The sequence below is a fragment of the Plectropomus leopardus genome, chromosome 3, assembly GCF_008729295.1.
Source record: "Plectropomus leopardus isolate mb chromosome 3, YSFRI_Pleo_2.0, whole genome shotgun sequence".
Classification (NCBI taxonomy): Eukaryota; Metazoa; Chordata; class Actinopteri; order Perciformes; family Serranidae; genus Plectropomus; species Plectropomus leopardus.
The window spans coordinates 8,399,810-8,412,241 of record NC_056465.1 but is presented as its reverse complement, the minus strand read 5'-3'; the positions used below and the strand labels follow the sequence as shown (position 1 = coordinate 8,412,241).

General features: G+C 37.0%; 1 protein-coding gene across 2 annotated transcripts; it reads right to left on the bottom strand.

The window, feature by feature from the left end:
* Positions 1-2,998: 2,998 nt before the first annotated feature.
* LOC121940238 (regulator of G-protein signaling 21-like) lies at positions 2,999-12,067 on the bottom strand. 2 transcript variants are annotated; one of them, XM_042483062.1, is made up of 5 exons: positions 11,961-12,067; positions 7,248-7,314; positions 6,910-6,971; positions 3,569-3,735; positions 2,999-3,274 (listed from the first exon to the last, which is right to left on the bottom strand). In XM_042483062.1, coding segments are annotated over exons 2-5 (408 nt in total). In that variant the 5' UTR covers positions 7,250-7,314; positions 11,961-12,067; the 3' UTR covers positions 2,999-3,097. The 2 variants fall into 2 exon arrangements, with proteins under 2 accessions (XP_042338996.1, XP_042338989.1); XM_042483055.1 differs by lacking the exon at positions 7,248-7,314.
* Between the last annotated feature and the right edge of the window lie 365 nt (positions 12,068-12,432).

Sequence of the window (12,432 nt, the reverse complement as noted above, 5' to 3'; positions counted from 1 at the left end):
CAAAACCAGGCTAGCGGCCTAATTCTAGACTTCGTGCTCAGCTGAGCTTACCTGCTGCTCTATATCAAAAAGAAAGATATGCTAGTATCTCATCTAAGAAAACAAATAAACATATTGCACATTACTTGAATTTTAAATCATTAGGCATCAAACTTCAGGAAACACAGAAGAGGAGTTATTTAAATGGTAATCAACAGGAAGTTAGTTAATCGTTAAGATAAGAGTATGTAAGGATAATGTTTGTCATTGATGTCAATCTTGACATTTCCACCGGATGTTTGCACTTTGATGTTTGCCAACAAAAATGGACTTTCCAGTGTTGTTGGGGTCACTTGAGATGTTCACATTATCAGCAATCCACTGTTGTTTACAGACCCTCATAGGTTTGGCAATATACTGCAAATGAGAACCCATGCTGGTTAGTTAAGGCTTTGAGCCATTTCCACCATCTCCTCACAGAAAATATTCACCATTATATCATACTTGTACACAGAACTAAACCTAATTCACTTAGAAGCTGGGACTGCTTGCTGTGATTTTTTAGGCTGAGTAACAGATCTTATTTTTAGACTGTTTGTGAAAACAGCCCCTGGAGTCTTATCTTCTGTTTTTTGTAAATAACTTGAAGTCTTTTTACTTTCCATAGCTGGCTGTGGTGTGGTGATTAGAGGAGGCTTAAGAGCTAAATCAATAACATTAAAGAACACATCAGCAAGTTTTTCCTCTTTTACGTGGATCTTACACTCAATATCATCCTGACATTTCAGCATGAAGTCTTTATGATCCTGCAGGACACATGCAGTTTATCAGGTTTCCATTCATGTTAGCTTTTAATTCAACATACTCTCTGCACAGCGTGAGTGTTAAAGCTGTGTAGTTATCATGGCAGTGGCTGCTTTCTTTTTGTTGACCTGGATGTCTGCAATAGAGCATGGGAATCATTATTTTCTATTCAGGGACATTGACTTTACAGACTGCCTCCCTCCCTGTGATGAAATCCTTTCACAGATCATGGGGCTCATATTTGACTGAGACAGTTTTTTTGTGAAACATTTCCCTTATGATGGTGCTTCTGGTGGAGATGTAATTCTGCAAAAAAGCATTGTGTCACGGAGACCAGTAGTGTCCAAGTGTTCAATCACACACCTTGCTAATTACAGTTGCTCCAAAATGTTTAACTTAAAGGAACAATACATATTTTAATCTTAAATGTAGGGAAAATCTCCCCGAAAAATATGTTTTTCAATTATCAGAATTCTATATTTGAAATTGTTTTACAGAATTAATATTTTTTAAGGACTTTTTTCAAGGTCATTTACTTGTTTCTCCTTTGTGTCTTTTTTCTTTTTCTAATTTTCAGGTCATTTTCTTGTACTTTTTACTATTTTTATGCTAAATATTGTTAAGTTTCTCATAGCATTTTTTCCATGTTCAATGTGGTGAGCAAAAAAAACTGCAGTTCCTTGAATGGCCACCCGAGGCTGGCTGAATTCTTGGTGTGTTTGTTTTAATATGTGCCCTTAATAATATTCATCTTGATGTTTTTGTCTGTTTTTGTTCTTTATATTGAGTCTTGCTTTGTATCCTGTATGTGCATCTCTGCTCCTATTGGTCCAGAGAGATTGATCCTCATTCATGCAGATCAGGCTATCCCCTTTTTTTGTCTACACTGAATGTTTTGCTTCATGATGATGATCTAAAAATGCCTAAAAAAAATCTCTGTTAAATGGAAACATTTGTCTATTAAATAACATTAACCAGAAGCCAACAGTATCATATGCAACTTTTGTCTATATTTTTGCTTTCAGTTTGCTTTTTGATCCAACACCTGTACAAGTTTCTTGGATGAGTGTACCCTACAATCTGTTACACTTAATCACCATAATCAGCTACAACAGCTGCAGGACTCAAACAAAAACAACACAGAAGAGTTTTAATTCAAACACAACATTTACAGTCAAAAATAACTTATTTAAGAGCGGGGAATATGAGATGTTTTCAAGATTTTTTGGTTATTGAACTTTCATGTGATGTGAATTCAACAAAAACACATTTGCAAAGATGGTAGATCTCAGTAATTATCACAAATATAGAGAAATACAGTGCTGCTAAGTGATTATTCAGAAATGCAAAATAAGAACAGGCTTTTGGTTCTATATCACTACACATAGTCTAATGTTGTTTATTAATGTCACATATAATGAAATTAAAATACAGTAATACTTTTTTACTGATGATGTCAAACTTTAGAGATACTGGGGTTGAAGTATACATTGGGCATTTGACAGTTTTTATAATCAGGACATTGACATTTAAATGTACACAACAGACCTCCTTAAGGCACATGGGGGACAAGAAAAATAGATGGTGGGTAAAAAATTGATTGTGAGAAAAACTAGGTAATGAAAAAAAATGATAGTGGAAAAAATGATGGTGATTTTTTTTAAAAATGAAAGTGGTATTCCTTTTCCCACTATAATTTTCCCCTCACTTTATTGGGGAAATAATAAAAAAATCCACCAGCAATTTTTTTCACCATTTCATTTTTGTTCCAACATTATTTTTTTTCCACCATCATTTTTTTACCATCTCATTTTTTTGATGATCGTTGTTTTTCCACCATCAACTTTTTATCCACTATCATTTTTTGCCCACTATTAATATTTTTTATTCCACCATAAATGTTTTTTCCACCATCTTTATTTTTTTTGCCATATAATTTATTTTTATGCATCTATTTTTTTTTCTCTCCCCCATGTCTCTTTAGGGACTCAGTAAAAACTGAGTTCTTCAAAAATAAAATAAAAATTTTCCAGCCTTTATCTGACATCCAGGCCTTTTTCTGTGCATTATTAAACAATCCAAACAAAATGTGACTTCAAAAGCTGCTTAAGACATTATTTACATTATGTCTGGCTTTTAGATTCTGTCAGTCCTCATACTGACAGCTTTGTATCTCTCGTCACTTTTGCTTCCACTGACAGACGAGCCTTTTTTGTTTAAACTGAGATTCTAAGGAGAGTCGGCTGAAGTGCAGAATCAATCATTCAGAGAGACGTTGGACAAGCTTTTTTTTCTCCCCCCCTTCATGTTGCTTTCATTGCTGTTCAGCCTGCTCCAGGAGAGCTTGGTACATTTCTGATTTCAGAAATCGCGGATAACAGTCGTTTTCCATCAGAGCGTATATCAGTCTCTGCGCCCTGTCGAAGCAATTTGGCTCCGGCTGAGAGAGATTTTCACTGATTTCTCTTCTCGTCACACAGTCAATGTTTATCTGTGTTCAGAAAACAGCAACTTTTATTTCACTCATGACTTCTTTTTATTTGGAGATACATTCACATTATTATTCTGTTCCCAAAGTTAACTGCATGTTCAAATAGAGAATGAAAAACTGTGCTGTGCGTTAGCAACAAAGAAAGTGGAGGTGGCCTGTAATCACTGTATTTCGCAGGAAAAGTGAATGAAAGTGTGGAGGCGTGACAGTCACAACAAGCAAGCTGGGAATTGAGGCTGATTTGGAGTAACACAGGTCTGACTTCATTCATGTCCCACTTTACAAAAGCCGTACCTGTCTAGGCGCATCAACTTGGACAAACTCAGCGTGGATCCTCTTGGCAGCAACCGCCATTTCTTTCTGGCTGGTGATTTTCTTGTACTCTTCACAGGCGAGCCAAAATAAAAGGTTTTCCTCACTGTATTCTGTCCTCAAGAAGTCCTCAAACACCAGCTGGCCCGCTGCACAGACAGAGCAGGGACACTTTGAAACCAGGACAGATTCATTTCAAACATTCAACTGAAGTTCAATGACAGGGTTTTTAAGGAACCGTGACGCCACAACCAACAACACTCCTTGCCTCTTTTTTTTTCCTTTTCATTTTTTTCCTCAATTACAGGTTTTCTAACCTGCATACAATAAACTATACAGCAATTACAAACACTATACAGCTGAAGACTGGAACTGGTTTTCCCAGCATTATCACAGTATAAGTAAAATTTACTGTACATATGCATTAATGCACACAAATACATAATATATTACTCTATGCTTTGTACAGTTTTGCCTTTTGTTGATAACTTTGGTCATTACTTCCATTTTGTGTAAAAGTAAAGGAGGCAGAGGACCGTAGAAAGGACATTCATTAATCTTGTGTGCTCAAGTTATTAGCCTGTGATCAACCCTTTTAAACCTGGGCAAACTAGCTTGACTTCTTAAAAAACAAAAAACATGAGAAGATGGCAATGCCCAGTTTAAGAATAAATTCCTCAAAAATAAGCAATACATTATTGAAAAAAAAGTAAAGAAAGAAAATGAATAAGAATAACCATCACTCAAACAAACAAACAAACAAACAAGAAAAACAGGAAAGTAAAAGAACAAAAACAAGAAAATGACCTGAAAAAAAATGCTTAAAATTATAAATATTCTGTAAAAAAAAATCAAATATATATTTATGATATATGGTTCTCTTGACATTTTTCCCTCACTTTCTAAAAAAATAATTTCTAAATTAACTTATTTCTCAAAATTTGAAAACATTTCTTGTTAAGCTGCTCATTGCCTTTTTTGTGTGTGTTTTTTCTTCTTCTTTTTTTTTTTTTTTTAAAGAAATTGAACCAATTTGCTCATGATTCAAAGGTATAAATGCTTGTGAAGGGAACTTAATGCAGTGCAAGAAAAGTGATGTCGATCCAGGTTTTAAAGGCTTAACACTATTGGAGCCCAATATTAAAGTTAATAATTCAAGGAATATTTTGGGTTTTGTTCTCTATATTAACATTAATATTGATGCTGTCCGTATCTGCTCTTTATGCTCAAGGATGCCGCTACCGTGATGTTAACAAAAGCACATGGTGGGAGGATGGTGGCCAAAAGCACTGACAAGGTGGTGCTATTTTATAAATTCAGAATTAGAAGGGGCTGATTTTACCTGCTTAAACTGACACGCTATTCCAGAACAGCAGCATGAGGATACCAAACACATAATATGTAGACGTAAACGGTAGGTGTTGACAGATTATTGCTCTGACCAATTTTCAGGGCCGAAAAATGTGGCATATTGCCAATCATAATAATTTTTATGATTGCTGATAAAATCAAAAAATGTGCGTATTACACTCAACCAACACCAGGAAACGAAGTCTACAATACATGCAAAGAAAGTGTCAGCTCAGAGGAACTTTTACTTCGTAAAACCTCGAAGCTATTTTTATTCATTCATTTTTAATTTGAATTGTCACTAAACTTAATTAAAAAAAGTTGCTGGGAACTTGCTGTATATGATGTTAAAAGTTTCAGTTTTAAACATTTGCTAAAGACATTTCAATAAAGTTTTGTGTTGTTTTATTATATTCCAAATGTTAAATTTTGACAGAAAGATTTACGTTTTTATTGTAAATGCATATCGGTTCCAAATATTGGTTATCGGTCTCATTAAGTACTACTAATTAGTATCAGCCCTGAAAAACCAATTATGATTGACCCCTAGTAAATGGCGCTGAACACACTATGATATTTGTTGAGCTGGGATGTTGAGTTATCTCCAGTTTGTATTTACAAAATATTTCTGTTGTACTTGTCGCAGTGGGACTTTGGTTTTTTGCAAACTGCAGGAGTCAGGGTCTTTTTGCAGCAGTAACCGCAACACATGAGTGCACAGGGACATACCATTATTTGAAAATAGCTTTTAACTACCTTTTTTTCCTCAAAAAAAAGTGTGTGTATTTTAGGAGAATATCTTGAGAGCAATGAGCTGTAGCCAAAGGTTAAGCCATTCTGTTATCTCTTACTCACATTCTCTCTTCCTCAACATCGTCCTTGTTAGCTCAAAGAAAGTCAGCCAACAAAGAGACAGTGAAGAAAAACTGCCAGGTATTGTGGTGGATGTCTGGGGGCGCTTTCAACTTCAAAACCTTCAAAAACAAAACCCTGCGTCCCGATGTGCACTGCCTCAGCATCATATAATTGCTCGCACCTATACTTCTTGTTATCTTCTCCTCGCACCCATTACCTTTGTTATGGGAGTATTCATGCGGCTGTGATTCTGACGCAGGTGTAGAATACTTAGCATGTCTTCTGGGAGCACAAACAAACAGCTAACTGGGAGCGCCGGTGTTATTCACACAAATTGCTTTGCAAAAAAATCACAGCTGGTGCTCTGACAGTAATTGACAGGAAACAAAATATGTCCAGGGGCAGCTTGTTTCCCCGTCTACAAATCATTCCCGTCCATTATTGGAACTTTCGATCGTAACACTGTCGACCCTTTTAAAATGACACGAGATGTAAAGGTGCATGAACGCCATCAAACTGCAACATGCACGACTATTTATTCTTCGCTACTGTTTACCGATTTGTCACACGTGTCACTTTCTTCAAAGGGAAGTGGCGCAACTGGGATGCAAGAGTGAAATTTATCTTCCGGAGGACAGTTAATCTTCACACAGCAGACAACAGGCTGAAATATTACAGATCAGCTGAATTCATTTCAGTAAAGTAATGAGAGCAGAGACAGCAAAAAGAGAGAGAGAGAGAGAGAGAGAAAGAGCCCATCTGCCCCTTTAGTCATTTTCAAACAGGGGCCGGGAATATGGTCAGGTGAAAGCCATCAGCGAGCGGCGGCTTTATAAATGAATAAGAGCTGGCTGGAATCACCCTATCTACCCTGGCAGCTTAGATTAGGCCTCTTATCTCTGCCAGTGTCATCTTCCTTAAATACATCTCCAAATGGATTTGATGAACTTGAGGAGAGAATATATCCTCGATCCTCCTAAAGAAGCCCTAGGGCAATTGAAGATGATATGCGGGGCCAAGCGGCGGAGAACAGCAAGGGGTGAAGAGAAGACGATGGAGAATTGAGAGAGCAGCGTTTGAAAGAAGAGTGAAAAGAGTGAATTCATAAGTGAGCTTACTTTTACACTCCAGAAGATGGTCGATTGACTCTCCCCACGCCATAACATCATCAACAGGAGCCCTGCGGAGCACAAGATGTCATAAAACATACATCTTGTCAAACAGGTGACATAAATATTCAGTCAGTGACAAATTAAGAAAATTACTTTAAGATCCAAATTTGTAGCTGCTTATCACATAACAGTCATAAATGATTAATGGATTCTTTGTTAAAAGTTTTTTAAAAAGTGACATTTTTTTGTAATTAACTGATATGAATCAATCATTGCAAAATGATGAAAAGCACCTAATTTTGTCACTTTTCTAATTCCAAAAAATGAAATTAATGGCAACTCACATATTGGCACTTAATTGAGTACCAGGTATCAGGCAGTTAGTAATGTCCACAGGGAGTGGGTTCCTTCCTGACCACATAAAAATAGATGATAAAAATGGCAATTAAGAGTTCATTACATTATGTATGGAAAAGTAAGTATTCAGATCTTTTACTCAAAGTAGCACTGATTAATAGGGATGCAACAATAGGCAGGTTTCCATTACAGATTTGCCCAAAACTTAAGCAATATTTTTGAAATGCCGATAAAACACAATTGCAAGATAACTATGGTTCAAGTGAGTGATGTTCTGCAGCTTCTCCTCTCGCAATAACGTTCCAAGAAGCATGGTGATGGTTGTTCAGAACATTAGCAGGTTTATTTCTGTTGCAGCCGCTGCACAGTCAATTATTTATTTCCAATCAAAGGAGACGTAAGCACGTTATGTGAGCGATAATGGAAAGGGAAGCAAATGTGGGAGTGGCCTTGTATGAAGTATTTCTGGGAAGTGATAGACCACAATTACACAAAAGAACTGTGGATGCAAAACTTCCAGATGATCCGCTCATTTATGAAGAGTTATGCGATGCAATAACACCTCTTGAAGTGCCTATAGCATCATGCCTGAGGGAGCCAGTTCGTACCAACAAGCACATGGCCAAAGCATCATGTGACCTATAAAAGCAAAAAAAGTGTGTCCATTTCAACTCAATTTCAAACTCAATTCAATTTTTTTACAACTTTTTTGTGATAAATGGGAGTTTTTTATGACACTGATATGTTTCCATTAGGTATATTTTATGTTTGCATTTTCAATTTGTGCAATTTGAGGGCAAATGGGAACCCACCTAATATCAAAAATGATACAATAAAAAGTCCATCATAATCTTAAAACAACAAAAAATGCCGTAAAAACAACTGCTCCTTACAAAATAATATATCTTGTGTACATTTACCTTTTTTTCATCTTTCTGACTCTATGACTGTGCCTTCTGTTGTCCAAACAAAAACAAAATAATCAGGGCTGGACATAAAGCTTTTTTCAAAAAAAGAAATAAAATCAATATGGATTTATTATTATCAATTAGCAAATTTATTAATGAACAAAACATGCAGTTAGCAGATGCTAAGAGCATGGCTGGGATGGTACTAACTTAAACATTGTTTTTTGCCTGTTCTGATGGCGCTTGGCCATGTTAAGGTGGATAAAGGATAAAATAAGTGGTCACTCTTTATTCTGTTGCACAGTGCTTTTGAGAGCAGAGCTGTCACACTTTAACAACACAGTACGCAGTTTATTTTTAGATGTTACATTAGAGTGTTCACATCAACTTTAGAAGGTGATAATATATCAGTCTTGTGTTAACAGCTTGGTCTGCTTACCCCAAGTGGTCAAAAAAAAAAAAAAAACCCAGACAACAAAAAACAGCTTTAGGTACAATGCACACAAAAATATAAAATAATGCTACATTATGAGTAAAAGTCCTGCATTTAAGATACAATTTGAGTATATGTACAGAGGTATTTCTGCTGAAGGTACTTGAAATGTTCTGAATATTAATTCCCCTGTGATCATACATTTGTAATGTTAAATCTGTGAAGTAAAAAGTAATTATAGCTCCAAAATAAGAGAGGTGTAAAATTGCAATTATGTATGGTTAAATACCATGTAATCAGCATGAGTATATGGTTACTTTCAATAATTACACATAAGGCTATAATTAAACATTTTTCTGCATTTCAATAAGAACACCGTGGTCTACCCAGATAATTTAATAAAAAAACAACTAAAAAAAACAATCTAATATTCTGTGAGAAAATGTCAAAAATTGGGTTCATCTTCCTTTTTACTGAAAATCCTAATTCTGTGAGTTTAATTGTAGCTTGTCTGCAATGAGTTTGATTTATGGCAGCATGGCAGCTAACAGTCAAACTATCAGTATCCCCCTGTCATTAGTTTACTTGTTCGCAAATCCTAAATTAGATGAAAATTTAATGATCCCCTTGGGGAAACTGGGTCGTTGCACCAAAAGCAGAGAATAAGATAAGAATAAGTCAGAGCAGTCGATGTAAGACAAGGGATTACAGCAAGTGAACATAATGAAACTAAGAGCAAAACAACAACCATCTGCACTGATGGATAGGAATGGGTGTGCAAAAGAGCTAAAACTATAGAACAGAAAAGACAGGTATATCTGTTTTATTTCAATTTTGTGGCAACTCCCTGGAACTCTGCTATATTTTTAGGCAAACTGCATGGGTGAATATTATGCTAACCACACAATTAGTTTCAAGAAATGCATTTTTTTGTCTTATCGTAGGTAATGCTGCATACATGCTGCAAAAGCAGTCAGTCAGTGTGAAAGACAACAACAGACGGTAGGCTTTGGGTGCAGCTCAGCTCCACTTGTCAACAAGGAAGTAATGCTACTGTAGTGGCTAATATTTTAGCATGCTATTTGTCTTGGGTAACACCCTGCTCCACAGTCAGACAGTTTGTACACACTCACAAGCTGTTAATGAAACTGTTCTTCGGAAGTGTTGGTCTACTAGAAACACACTGAAAGACTTTCTCATATTGGCTTTGGATTTCTTTTCTCTCTCTTGGTATGACACTGAGCCAGCAGCACTAGGCTGACCTCGCCGGCTAGTCATCAGCACTGGCACCTGGAACAAGACTGCTCCAGGCACCACAGTCCAGGGGCCTGCCTCATCAAATGAACACTGCTGACTGAGTGTCACAATTTTTTCTGCTGTGACAGCTGTCCCACTGACTAAGAAGAACTGATGAGAGATGATGTATGTGTGGCTGCACACATGTCTTGATAATAAAAGAAAAATATCTTTCCAGAGTTTACAGAGATACAGAGACAATTATTTTTCCACCAGATTTTAGTGAACAGAGTACCATTCACATTTTCTCTAGTTCTGTTGCTTCTTCAGTGGGAAGTTTATCTACGACAAGATGTATTAAATTGTCCTTAAAGGATAAAAATAAGCAATAACACATAGATTGAATAGCCAGTGTTGTTTTTGTTTGTGTTTTAATGACATGACATGTTTGCAAATTCATATATTCCACACCTCGGTTATTGCTCTAGAAATCAAGTCCCTTAAGGAGAGGTTGCGATTTGTTATATTTGTGGTTCACATTTTATTTTTGTGCAAACTACAAACACATTGTACACATATTGTAACCCTGGTTCTATTAGCACAGGCACTGTGTGAATGCATGCTTGTGATTAGACGAATATTACCTAAAGGGTCTAGAAAAGGGCTGATTCTGTGTGAGTAGAAGTTTATGTTTTCCAACAAACGGTGGTGAAGGTGTGTTTAGCTTTAGGTATAAAAAACTGTTTAAAAAAGATTATGGGTTGGCTGAAAACACCAATAATCCCTGAAAAAGGAGGGATGTGTTTGTGAAAAACACTTTGGTTTGGTTGCTTGTACGCTGCTGAAAAATACCAAGGCTCAGTGGCTCATACGCACTGATAAATGCTGCAATCTGCTGCTAAAACACCGGTGGAAACACTATGAAGGGTCACCAGCAGATCACCAATGTCGTTCACGACTGGTGGTCTGCAGCTTAGCAGCCAGCTCGCCCAGGTGTCATATCATCCAGCATTCCCTCCATCTCCTGATGACGAAATCGCCCCATATACCACGTTACTTTAGAAATGTTGAAATGCTACATATGAAATGTACAAATGTAACATATTTTATGATTTGCAGAAATGTACAATCTGAAAAAACCAAACATTTTCTTCGGGGCAACTGGGCTAAATTTGGTTGATAAATTTGACCATTGTGGCTATTAATGGTACCAGAATTTGAGGGGACATCATGAAAGACGTGAACCAGCATGGAGTGCTACAGATGACTAGAAAAGTACACATTGGTACAGTATATGTTTAAATTAATGTGTAAGACACAATGAAAATGTCTGTAGATGTACAAACTCTGAACTGTTCCTTTTTCCCCGTAGAGCAACAGATTGGCAACAGATACTTTCTTTATGTTCCAAAGCCATATAAGCTGTGGTGTAAATATTTCTAGTTTCCACCACTCACCTAAATTGCTGAATTTCTAAGTTTGATGTCCCTATTGATAAGGAGAAAAAAAATGCTTAAAAGAAGTATATCCAGTGAAGTTGTTTGAAAATCCTACCGAGTTCTGACAGCTTTAACAGTGCAACTTTGAGCTGCACTTTTGAAAGATGTGTTATCAAAAAGTCCCTCAGAAGTAAGGGACAAGGCATCAGAGGAAAGGCTATCCTAATGCAGCCACATATATTTTTTTTTTTTGGATTGCACCATATAGAGTGCAGAGCACATTCAGCTCAAAGAATTCTCCCTCATCTTTGGACCTGTTTCATGTTTTCTTAGGGAGGGAAGGAAGGAAGGAGAAGAGAGCTGGAGGCAAAATGAGAAGCACAGAGAAACAGAGAAACACAGAGGGAGAAACTTCCAATAAAAACTGCTCAGATCACAGGAGCCCCATCAGAAACACTTGCTAGACAAGAGAGAACCATCCGCAAAACACATCCCAGTTTTATTTTAGCAACATGCTTTTTGCCTGGGCGAGATCAGAGAAAGTCTGTCATTACCAAAGAACAAGGCAGACCGGAGGGGGAGTAAAACATTCAAAAATGTTCAACAGTCTCAAAACCCTCAGTGCCAGACCACCAGTTTGTCCAAAGTGTCGAAGCTTAAAGCCAATTTGGAGCTCATACTTACAACATGTGTTTTCTGTTGCCAAGAAAGAATGAAGTATGTTTCGTAACTGCAAGTTGTTGATCAAATATGCGCACAACAACACTCTCTGATCCTCAGCAACTCGGGCGTCTTCTCCCCTACTTGACAAACCCTACAGGTACAAGCCCATGCATGTCAAGCTGTAGAAGAGGCAGGCCAAGAGTTTACAGAAATGTCAGCGTTTACTCCCAACTGTTTAACTTTAAGCTCCCTCCACCAAAATAAAAAAAATAAAAAACGTTTTACCTCAGCACTGTGGCTGTAAAAAGCCTAATTCGTTGCTTTTTGTGGTTGAAAGTGTGTGCCTTCTGAAGTCAGCAACCGCACAAAACTTATCAAGGTTAAAAACAGGACTTTAAGCAAATCAGTAGTTTGCAATGCAAAGTGGTCAGACAGGAAGGCACTGCTCACCCTGCCCTGATAATGCTGCTTCAGGCCTGAACATTTGTTTGGC